Source organism: Rhyacophila brunnea, unplaced genomic scaffold (assembly GCF_057557595.1).
Source record: "Rhyacophila brunnea isolate RB1 unplaced genomic scaffold, BYU_Rbru_1.0 scaffold_7, whole genome shotgun sequence".
Classification (NCBI taxonomy): domain Eukaryota; kingdom Metazoa; phylum Arthropoda; class Insecta; order Trichoptera; family Rhyacophilidae; genus Rhyacophila; species Rhyacophila brunnea.
Window position 1 is genome coordinate 39,507,086 of NW_028233339.1, and position 11,898 is coordinate 39,518,983.

Here is an 11,898-nt window from a genome sequence, read left to right on the forward strand (position 1 = left end):
CTTACTAGCAAGGTTTTACTGTAATAGAGTAATCACAAATTATGTAGTAAATAATAAATGAAACATACATACATATCGTGTCTTTTTTGTATATCTTTCTATGCCCCAATTAATTAATTGGTGTAATGACGGCGTGTAAACGCACTTTCGCCAGTTAAACGGTTAATGGTTTCAGGTAAATTGACTAAATACTATTACTGACAAAGTCAGATATGTTTGAACATATATTATTTTGAAAAAGCACTTTCTGATAGAGTATATAATAACCAATAGAAAAAATCTTTTTTGAAAAAAGTAAGTCACCCCGACGGGGAATCGAACCCTGTATCTCCCGAGTATACGCCTCATCCGTCACATTAAGCCATTATGCTACGGCGTGACATACTAATAGTGAACAAATTTTAACTATTGGTCAATTTCTATACCTACCCATCAGCGTTCCTTCCAAATCAGCTACTTTGGCAATCGATTTTTGTTTCTTAAATCAAAGTAGGTATATTACTATTACTAACCGACGTCGTGGAATTTCTTTAACTATTTCTTTTATTCAACGAATAATTCACAAGATTTAAGAATATATCATTCTGATTATTGAACATATGAGTCGTATAGTATCAAAAGTAGAACTGTCGCATATATGTCGAAATTGAACTAAGTATGCCACATTATTCTTCGGATCATAATGTATGACTAGCAATATAATATTCGAATTAAAATCATATCTGTGTGGTATAAAATCTTGAAAGAAAATAGGGCTTGGTATCAAAGTTAGAACTGTTCACGTCTTTGGAAACACAAGTAGAACTGTTCGGTTTCGACCAATCACAGAGTTGTCCTAAGTGACGTCACAAAATGCCCGCTCATACATATCGTTCAGTTGTGACTGTTGACATGCCGTGTTTAAAGTTGAGTTTTTTATGGTTTTTTTTTTATCAAAACATATAAATACTGATGGCTAGTCCCCTCATCGAGTACCAACCAACACCAGTAATAATAAACAAAGGTCGCAAGAGAAGCAGAAATCCTGAAAAATGACAGGCAAAAATCGACAAAGTTGGCAGGTCAGTGCGTGTAAAATCCATAGGCGTACCTACATCAAATGTTTTGAAAATATTACTTATTAAATATTTTAATTTTATTTTATTTATCCAAGTTTAAACTATTTCAAAAATATAGTGCTAATTCTTTTTCATCCTCAGACGAATGAAACCTCAGTTGAAAATTTTACTATAAGGATAAACCGCTCCTGATTCATTAAATAAAGTGGATTTTAGTACAATTGTTTTTATGAAATTTTATTTATATTATTAAAACTAGATTAAAACAATGTCCCCCCTCTCCACCAACAAGAATAGTTTCTATAATTATTTGGATTGTTTTTGTTCACTTTTTGTTTGTTTTTAAATCTTTTATTTATTTTCTGTGAACTGCTTATTTCATTCCTTTTTTCTTATCGATGACATATTGAAGTTATTTTATTAAGTTTAGTAATTCCAAAAGAAATATGAAGCGTTCAAAACGTTTGGGGAATGTTTTAGTCCAGGTAGAGAATTTATATCGATCAGACTACGGGAAACTAAATAATATTATACAAGAAAAATAATAACATTGATACGATTCATCCATTTACAGTTGCAAAAAGTTTGCCAAGTGAAAGAAGTTTTTGAATAAATTATTAACTAAGCATTATGGGCCACAATGGTAAACTTTACATAGGTACTCTCCAATTCGATAAAAAAAACATTTGATGAAAATAACTCCCGGAATAATTTACGAGATTCGGGGGACGTGAACTTAGGTGAAATACAAGATGACATTCTAAATGAACTTATAGTATAGATTTTATTCCGTTATTATTCTTAATACCTAATACATTGGAAAATAATATGTCCTATTTTCTTTATTATAAAATATGTCATACAATAATATCTCTGTCTCCCTGTATGTTTATGGTTTCATGTTATTTTTTTAATACCCACAATATTTAATCAATTTAAAATTAAAGTATTATAAATTTTATGTAGGTACCTATTAAAATTGAAATCAATAAATAAAAAAATACATTATTGTTATTATAATGATGTACTGCACTGGTAAATTTGAACTACTTCTTAGTGACGATTGTTTGATCAAATACAGAACGTTACACAACCTTGGTAACAAAGACAGAACTGTATACTATGTGAGTATCAAATGTAGCACTCTTCACTTTTAAAACATGTATATTTCATTATTTACAACAATCAGAATTCTGACATACGTAAATTCTGTTGTGTATTTCTTATTTCTAAAAGTAGAAAAATATTTTATGCTTTTATAAAACTCAAAAATCCAACAAAGCGTTTTTCGTCATTTTCTCGAAACGATGAATAGTGCACAGTTCTACATATGATTCTATACGACTCATATATTATTTTGAAAAAAAAACACTTTCTGATTTAACTAAATTTTAATAATAAACATGACTACAAAATAATATGTATCTAATAATAAGATGCGAATTCACAATTTGTAACGTTTTTTTTTTTAAATTTGTGTTTACGAACCAGAATGCTCGATTATTTTCAAAAATTATTATAATTGTGTGAGTATATAATAACCAATAGAAACGCTGATGGGTAGGTATAGAAATTGACCAATAGTTAAAATTTGTTCGCTATTAGTATGTCACGCCGTAGCATAATGGCTTAATGCGACGGATGAGGCGTATACTCGGGAGATACAGGGTTCGATTCCCCGTCGGGGTGACTTACTTTTTTCAAAAAAGATTTTTTCTATTGGTTATTATATACTCTATCAGAAAGTGTTTTTTTCAAAATAATATATGTTCAATAATCAGAATGATATATTCTTAAATCTTGTGAATTATTCGTTGAATAAAAGAAATAGTTAATTATCAGATATGTTTGTTGTCTGATGCGTCAATGACATTAAGCTACTTTACAATCTGCCTGTAAAGTCACCCAGTGTCATCATCGAACAAGCTAACAAGCAGATTGTAAACACTCTACCGAGAAAAGTTGAAAGCCGGTCAACTTTATACGCTACATGCCGGCGTGTGGGCTTACTGCGTCTGCGCAGTAGCAACCTCCCGGTAAAAAAACGAACTACGTTCTGTCAAAATAGTCGCTGGCTTGTGGCTTTTCAGCGAATGGAAAGTTTTGTGTGTCATCATCATAATCGCAGTAGCTGAATCGCCCGCTATTAAATTCGCCAACAAACAGCTCGTAAAGTAGCTCAATGTAATTGACGCTTTACTAACAAAATATTAGGTTTATTTTTTCTGTATGAATAATTGGTTCAAATATGTTCATTGTAATAAAAAAAAACGTGTGGTTTTAATGGTTGGATGTGAGGGGGCAAGGCTTTTTAGGATTGCGTACAGAGAGAACTGAGTCTCTTGAGTGTGACCAAACCGATTTTTGAAATCGGTGAAAATAATGATAGTGTGAACTCAACGCACAAACATTGACAAAGTGTCTCATGTCAAGGGAAAATGGAGTGCGGGAAGACGTAAGCGGAGCTCGAAATAGTCCAGAACACACCGGACCGAAATCCCTGAGATTATCGCTGTCTCATGGAAAAATCAATTCGACCAAATGAGCTTTGTAGGTCAAATAACATCTAATACACTTATTTTTATAAAATAGACATCAATTTAGATAAATATATAAATAGTTTCGGAAAATTATCAAGCGCTTTGAGAGCTGGACATAGTGAAGTGTTAAGTTGATTAACTCCACAAATATTAAGATCAATCAGTTGGCATTCCGATTTTCAAACAAATGCAATGGTCGTTGCCATTTTTTAATGTTCATTTCAACTACTTACTCAACTGCAGTTATAAACAGTTTTACACGTATTTTACAGGATTTTTCAACTAAATAATGCCTAAGTGTAGTATTTATTATTAGCTGCTTATCTACTCATCGTGGCGAATCGTCTTTTTTCACATCCTGCAAATTGGCAAATAAATGTCACATCAGTAGTGGTAAGTTCTCTACAAATGAACCTGGAATGCAGTCACCTGTAGCTAACGTAATGAGTGGACCAGTGGTCCTTATTTTTGCTTCAATTTCATACATCGGCTCTAGGGATTGCAATACCGGTATTTCAAAACCGAGATTTTCCAATATCGAAATACCGGTTTAAAAAAATCAAACAATACCGCTTTATTCAGTTTTGAAAGTGGAAACAATATGTATTAATTAAAATAAAAGGCTTAACAGGTCTGTAAATTTTTTGTTGGATTTAACGTCTGGTTTACTTCCGTGGCTCTTCATCGTCCTTGGTGACCAGCAATAACGCATGCTATAAAATATTAATATTTTAAGAGATTTTTACATAGGTATATACTTATTGATTGGTAGATAATTCTGTTCTTTCCAATTATACGAATACCGGATTCTATATCGTCTCTGTTCTGGCAGAACACACTAACTAGAGAATACTAGTTTTGAGTAATTTGACTTTGAAGTTGTTAAAATGTTTGAAATAATGGTCTTATCATGTGAGTTTATTAAGTAATCGTAAAAAGGGTGACTTTAAAAAAAAGACTGTTTATTTATTAAGAAGGTTTCTAGACGGTAAAGTTTGAAATAAGGAACATTTTGGTACTAACTCAATATGTCATTTTTTCAAATTAGTGTTTTCTGCCAGAACAGTGACGATATGAAATATCGAAATACACGTATTGGTATTTTCATTCGGTATTGTAATCCCTAATAGGATCTGTCACTATAAAAGGTATTTTTCAACATCTTGGACTAGGAGTGATCGACTGGAGAAGGGGAGCGGAGGAGTCTGCTTGGGACGGGTGGTGGCGGTGGCAGTGGCGCCGGACAAAAACAAGTTTAAACTCAATGTGATTTATTAAAAGATAAAATAGCACCCAATAAAGCAGTAATATATTAATTTATGTACAATGATCAAAAACATAAATATATTCTAAATGAATAATATAAGAGTAGGTACTTAACCCTCCTTTCAAAATAAAAGATCTGAATTTAAACAAAGATAATTTTTTTAATCATACATTATTAACTATGTACTTCAATTATTAACTATGTACTTCAAGTCAGTGTCCGCACTGTGCAGTAAAATCTATGCGAATGGAAGCAAACAATAACATATTATATTATGTACTAAACGTGCAGAACAAAATTAATTTTGATGATAAACGAACATTTTAAATTTTTTCCGAAATATTTCGCACAAAATACATTCACTGAATTATTTCATAATCCTATCTTTTATAAAATTAGTGGTGCAAAAAAACTTCCAAAAAGAAAACCGAAAACATCCCAAAAAATATTCAAATTGCCAAGTGATATTGTAATAATTATTATGTCCATAAATATGAAATATAAAAAAAAAACTAAATAACTTTCTTAAAGCACAGCAGTGACATATTAATTTTCTTCAAAATACAATTCCTTGTATGCAAGATAATGCAACATATCTGATAAACGCAAAATATATAATGATATAGAAACCCCAATAAGCAGAAATTTTTAAAATTGTTAAACTAATAAAAACATTGAATTATAAAAAGTATTGTATGCACAGTTGTCTACTGTGTGCTCCAAAAGGAATGGTATATCATATTATTATTATCATTGGACATTCTACAAATTTAAAATATAATTATACATATTATATACTTTTTTAAAAGCAAACTTACATATTTTTCTATTCATAAATACGTAAGTGTATTTTAAAAATTGGCATTACGTTATTAAATATAATATTATATTACAATAGAAAATTTATTAATAGAATAGGTATTACATATTATATAGATTATGTCTTATTATTTTCTACAATCACAACTCTCGGTACTGTTTGACAACAGTAGGCAGTACAGATTTATGCGTGACTGCGGAGAGATGAGAATATTTTACTCTTTGAACGTTATTAATTTATTATTAATTTAGGTGGTGGGGGCAGCCGGAGGCGGCGGGGGTGGAGAGTTTCCACTCGGACCCTGCAATGAAGTAATAAATTTAACACAAACATAGAATTATGATTAATGGCAACGCGGATTATAGTTTTTTCCAACCATGTCCGATCGTAATAAGATTATATGGGCGGGCCTCCAGAGTGGAGTTTTGTATAAACAGATTTTTTGATTTTACGAGAAATGGATGTCAGACTTGCTCAACCTATAAAGTCCATACTCTGACTCATACACGAATTGAAAAGCAATATGTGTACTTGCCAGACCCAGAATTCGAACCTGGACCCTGAGTATAGTTTTACCTGAAGATTTTTTTTGTTATATTATAGAAAACATAAGAATACCTACATAGTAAAACCCTATTAGTTTGAAATCGAAAAATAAATTGAATTACAACAAAACGTACAGCAAAAAAACAGAAAACTAAAAAAAAATATTTTTTGTTCCTATTTTGTTATGTTGTTTGAAATCCCTATAAATAGATTTTACGAATTTCCGATTTACAGCAAATTTCGAATTACGCGTGTTCATATTAATGGGGTTTACTTCAATTATAGTTTATTTCAATTTGACTGATTCAACACATATTGTGACCGTAGATGTCAAGGGAGCCAAGCCACAAAGTTGGCAAAAATGAGTAAAGTACACAAAAGCATTTTAAAATCATCAAAGATGCAGTGGTCAATGGATTTAAGCCACAAAACTCATGACTACCAAACACGTGTGCCAACGGTACATTTCAATATTCAGTGGTCAAGAGGTATAACACACATAACTTCTAATATACTATTTTTTTTAGTTATTTGTTCAAAATAATAAAAAGATAGAACTACAAAGTATATTCCACGTTCAAAGTTCCACCGTTATATCTTTAAAAACAAGAAAGTTCAATAAAAGAAATGTTCTTTTTTTTGTCACACAAAATCTTTGCGCACCTGTTTCTCAGCATTATGATTTTGAGGACTGGCTCTCTTGACATCTACGGCGACGAATTTAAGTTAATCTAAATTGTGTAATAATATAGGAGAATAAAAGTAGAGCTGTGTTTCAACCGAACACCTATATCTTAATATTGAATTGGACAAATTAATATTATTAAGTCAATAGCAATTTCGGTTGTCACACTTTTCTGTCTTGCTAATGATGAGACAATTAAAATAGGTATCGACTTAATTTATGCATTCCACTTTCGCCATATCTGAAGGTTTATCATTCTCTTGGTCAGACTATCAGGTTGGCGACGCCTTCCTACCTCTCAACCATGGATGTTTCCACTGATCATAAGCCTCTACAAATTAACAGTTTTACTTTCTGTCTATGTGACCTAAGATCTGCAGTTCTGGATATATTTTTGCGAGCTGGTTCTATACTTTTATTTCTTGCAGACCAGAGGTATTCATTTTCTTTGGAATCTTTAGCATGCGTCTCCAAAACATGGACATTTTTTCAATTAAGCATACCACAACTGCAGAGTGGCACAATTCTATTTATATTCAAGATTATTATTGGGTAAATCACATAATTTCTACACTTTAAAAAGGATTCGAATAATTTTAACGATTACCAAATTGCTGTAAGACTTACTTGACTATTGAACAAGACCTTTTGGTCGTTGACACGTTGCGTAGATCTAGGACGCATCATATACAGAATCAAACCGAACACCACCAAAAAGCCCATGAGCAATATGTTATCGAAAGATCCATTTCCACCCATCCCTGGCAATTCTTCTAAGCATTCGCTATCCGTGCAGTAAGCCTGTCCATGTCGCAGCTAAAATCAATTTAGTATTATCAAACCAGTCATCAATTAAAACATATCATTTCAAGGCATTCGTTTAATTACCGTAATACAAACAGAAATGCGGAAAACCTACACACCTATTATTATATTTAATAACTGGAAACATTAGTTACGCTAAGTTTAGCCGTTATTAATTTTTTTCACTTTTATGAAAAGACATTAATATTAGAAAAAATAACAAAACACTTCATTACTAATGTCAGTTATATTTTCTATTTTTTCTTACTTATTTCTACAATTTATATTTATAAGTAGACCGGTTTCGTCCTTAAGACATTCTCAATTGAATAATATTGTGGAAATAAGTACCAAAAATAAAACTAGACATAGGTGACATAGTAGACCTATTGATTTTTAATTGCTAACTTTTGCTATTTAACGTTTCCATCTGAATACCGTACACAAACGGACGGTCAAAATCAAATCGAATTGTGGGTATATTAATAGAATATTTTTATAATAAACCCATGTATTTATATAGATTTTAATATGAATGTCTTAAGTATCCATAAACATAGAGAAATTTTATTTAGATAATAGAAGCTTAATTGATAGGCTACAATTTTTCTTGCACGCAGTGTTCTTCCATTTATTTACATAAGCTTCACATAATGAATTGAGGTTTTACTCTCAAAGATATTCAGCATTTACTTGGTGGTAATTCATGACATGACTATTCCAAATGGTGAGCTTTATTTAGTCTTTTGTACTTGATAAATACGCACTGCATTAATATAATATCTGGTTTTACTGCCAATAATTAACAATAAGTCAAAGCGTGTACATATTGTATTTTCTTAAGTCTCTTTAGTATTGCCAACCGTACTATAATTATAGCATAATATGTACTATAATTTTGGTCCGTGTACTATCTAAAACATTATAAAGGTATATAGCATGCCCAAAATACTTACTATAATTTTGAATATCGGAAAAAAATGTATTTTCACCATAAAGATTTAATTTCGACATTAAAAAATACACTAAAAGTACTAAAATTTCGATATTTGTGTCCTATAAACTGGTGCAAAGTACTATAATTTTGTAATAGAAGATAATTTGGCCAGCCAAAAAAAAAGTTCGAAAGAGGTAAAAAAAAAACCCTTGACTTTGATGGATGGACTTAAAATGGAATTTCTTGAATTTGCTGGTAAGCATTTTTGGTCAGAAGAGGTACCAAAATAAAAAAGGGCCTTCGAATTTCTCAAATTCTCCATTATTTGTTATGTGAGAAACAAAAATCCTACTTATACATTTTCAACAGCTGATGACAACGCATACCATATTTTTTTGCCAAAATACTATAATTTCTTAGGCCGCAGATGACAACGCTATTCAACTTTCTTGTGTTTCAGATCCGACATACATATGAATTTGATTCAGTTCTGGAATTCGATCCCATGGATTTGGGAGCAGGCATTTTAATCACTATTCTACCACATGCGAAGAACGGCCATTACAATAAAATATTAGCATATATCATCATTTACTGCATGTCATAAGAGGGTTGTAGTGTGCAATTTTAAGCATTTTTTCTCAATAAGTAGTTAATAAGATATGATAATGATTTGGTGATCTTATTTAGTTACCAAGGACAGCAATCGCCGCATTGCAAGTTCATGATTCCAGATGCACTCGCACGGGTCCATGCTCTCATCAGCCATGGCTGACAGATCCTCCAAATCTATACAGGAAAACCTCTAGTTAACATTAGTTTTAGTGTTCAGCGAAATATACAACATATCCAAAAATCAAAACCACCCCACCTTTTGCACGTTAAACCTACCAACCATTGGACTATTTCTTTTCAGGTTTCAACTACATACACAAAAAAATTTGCCAAAATCACATAGGCAAAAATAGCTTTCACGTCTACTTAGTATTTTACATAAAAAAAAAGAAAACTCACATTTAAAGTGATCAATCAAGCATGTAAGAAAGTTTTTGAACAGTTCAACTGTGAAATCACAGTTAAAAATAACGTTTTTGCCATTGATATACCTACTACTGGATGAATCATATGCTTCTTAAAATGACGCCCGATTTTCAGCGACTCGGCCTTTGTTAAAACTTACTGAGTAAGCCCGATCTAGCTTGCATCTTACTCTAACTAATAGTCAGCGCATGACGACTTGCTCTGTCTGTTTTGCGTTGCAGCACCCTTAGGTTCACTATTCCAAGAACACAAATTTAGTTTTACAGCCAGGGCAATACGGGTGAAATTCGGGAATCCATGTTAACGGCCTTAACGCATTATACTTACAAGGAAATATTATAAGACGATATTCGTAATATCTTTTGTGGTACATTTTTAAAATGACACTTGTATGGGAACTGCTCATCTAGTAGTATATCAATGGTTTTTGCACATAAAAATAGACAACGAATATTTGTTGTCTAAATGCTGTTTAGCGCTCTCTGCCCTCCTGGCTTCATGTTCCACATTGGAATTTTTTTACCTTATTAAAATGGCAAAAATTATTGTATCAGTCTACATATATATGAATATGATAATTATTATTCTTTTACGTGTTTTTTTTTAGAATTATTAATAACCATGTCCTTGCTTTTTCTTACAAAGTGGTTGTTAGTAATTTTTTAACAATCATAAACACCCAGGCTTTGAGAAAAACATATATAAATTACGGTTATACTGGATACAGCGGCAAACACATTTTGAAAGTAGCTGATATATTGGATTATTTGTTAGGATAACCTAACCTAACCTAACTTACAAGACACGATAAAATCTTGAATCAAATCAAAGTGGAACAATGTAACAACACCAATTTTACAGGAAACCGAAGTAATTACATAGTTTATTTATTTATATTTCATATTAAAATTTCCATCAGTGTTTAAAAAGATACAATAATATGTTACTTAAATTAATGATTAAACTCAGGTAGATATTATGTTGACTAATTTGATTATTTTAAAATCCATATTGCACAATGGTTCAGTTTTTGTTATCGAGTATTCTGAGGAATTTGCACATCTACCTAGAAGAGGGACTAACCATCTTAGTGTTCATCATAATAAGTATTAAAAATAGGATTAAAAACACTTAAGTATAATATTATTACTTACATAAAAATGTATTATTTTTATAAAAATATAGCAGAGATGCTCTATTAACACAATAGACGTAGTTAGGACACTACTTCATGTATACATTCACAATAAATTTAATTTAATGTGTGCGTTTTTTTTTATAAACATACTTATCTCCACATTTTAGTCATACATGTTTTAATCACAGTTGAAAGTGTTATTATATTTTCACTGTGTATTTACTAAAATACACGTCATTGGTAGGCCATATACTGTGTAAATATCACGGTTATAATAATCATAATGTCATTAATTGCGTTTAATTGGTTAAAATCAGAAATACACAAAAATGTCACACGACGTGTCAATTTAAATCGACAATACATTCAAAACATAAAATCAACATTGTAAAAATGACGTGTTCATGGAATATTAAAAAAATACAAATTGCACGACAAAACATTAATTTCTGCTCGGCAGTTCGAGGTTTATCACAATACCAGCTGTAATACTTGTTTATATTATAAAATTATAACACATCCATGTATTATTTTGTTTCGTAAGAAAATAACATGTAAACGTCAAACTAACAAAATATAAACATTGACAAATTTAGTGCTGACAATATAATACTTCCGTAGTTGTACAATAAAATAAGATTCTTACCTATTGCTCTTTTAAAATGAATAAGTAATACTAAGCGATATGAACAAAAATTTTAATATTATTTTACGAAATTGATAATCACAATCAGCAATCACTCGCCATTGTCCTAAATTTCAGAGAATGGCAACGTTGCAATTGTTGCAAAAGCGAGAGGTTGCTTGGAGCTTCATGATTGGTCAGAATATTTTAGATTGCCACATATGAAATCGACATCTTCCTTAATCTCAAATTAACAAAAAAAAACTGACCATTGTAACGAATAAGACACTATTTACCTGCTTTTATTTTTTATATCTTATTTTAAATATTTGACATACATTTAAAAATGCAAAAACTATTTGTAGCAAGGTACTAATATTCAGTAAATTAAGAAAGATAAACATATTATTATATAGCGGCAACACGTTACACAACGC

General features: G+C 31.0%; 1 protein-coding gene across 2 annotated transcripts; it reads right to left on the reverse strand.

The window, feature by feature from the left end:
• Positions 1-5,752: 5,752 nt before the first annotated feature.
• Positions 5,753-11,623, reverse strand: LOC147064847 (small integral membrane protein 14). Of its 2 annotated transcripts, none has more exons than XM_085957577.1 (4): positions 11,483-11,623; positions 9,352-9,446; positions 7,544-7,732; positions 5,753-5,986 (listed from the first exon to the last, which is right to left on the reverse strand). In XM_085957577.1, exons 2-4 carry the CDS (start codon positions 9,424-9,426, stop codon positions 5,933-5,935), a joined length of 318 nt encoding a protein of 105 aa, XP_085813703.1. In that variant the 5' UTR covers positions 9,427-9,446; positions 11,483-11,623; the 3' UTR covers positions 5,753-5,932. The 2 variants fall into 2 exon arrangements, with proteins under 2 accessions (XP_085813703.1, XP_085813704.1); XM_085957578.1 differs by lacking the exon at positions 11,483-11,623 and adding an exon at positions 10,853-10,993 and having other exon boundaries at positions 5,799-5,986.
• Positions 11,624-11,898: the final 275 nt, after the last annotated feature.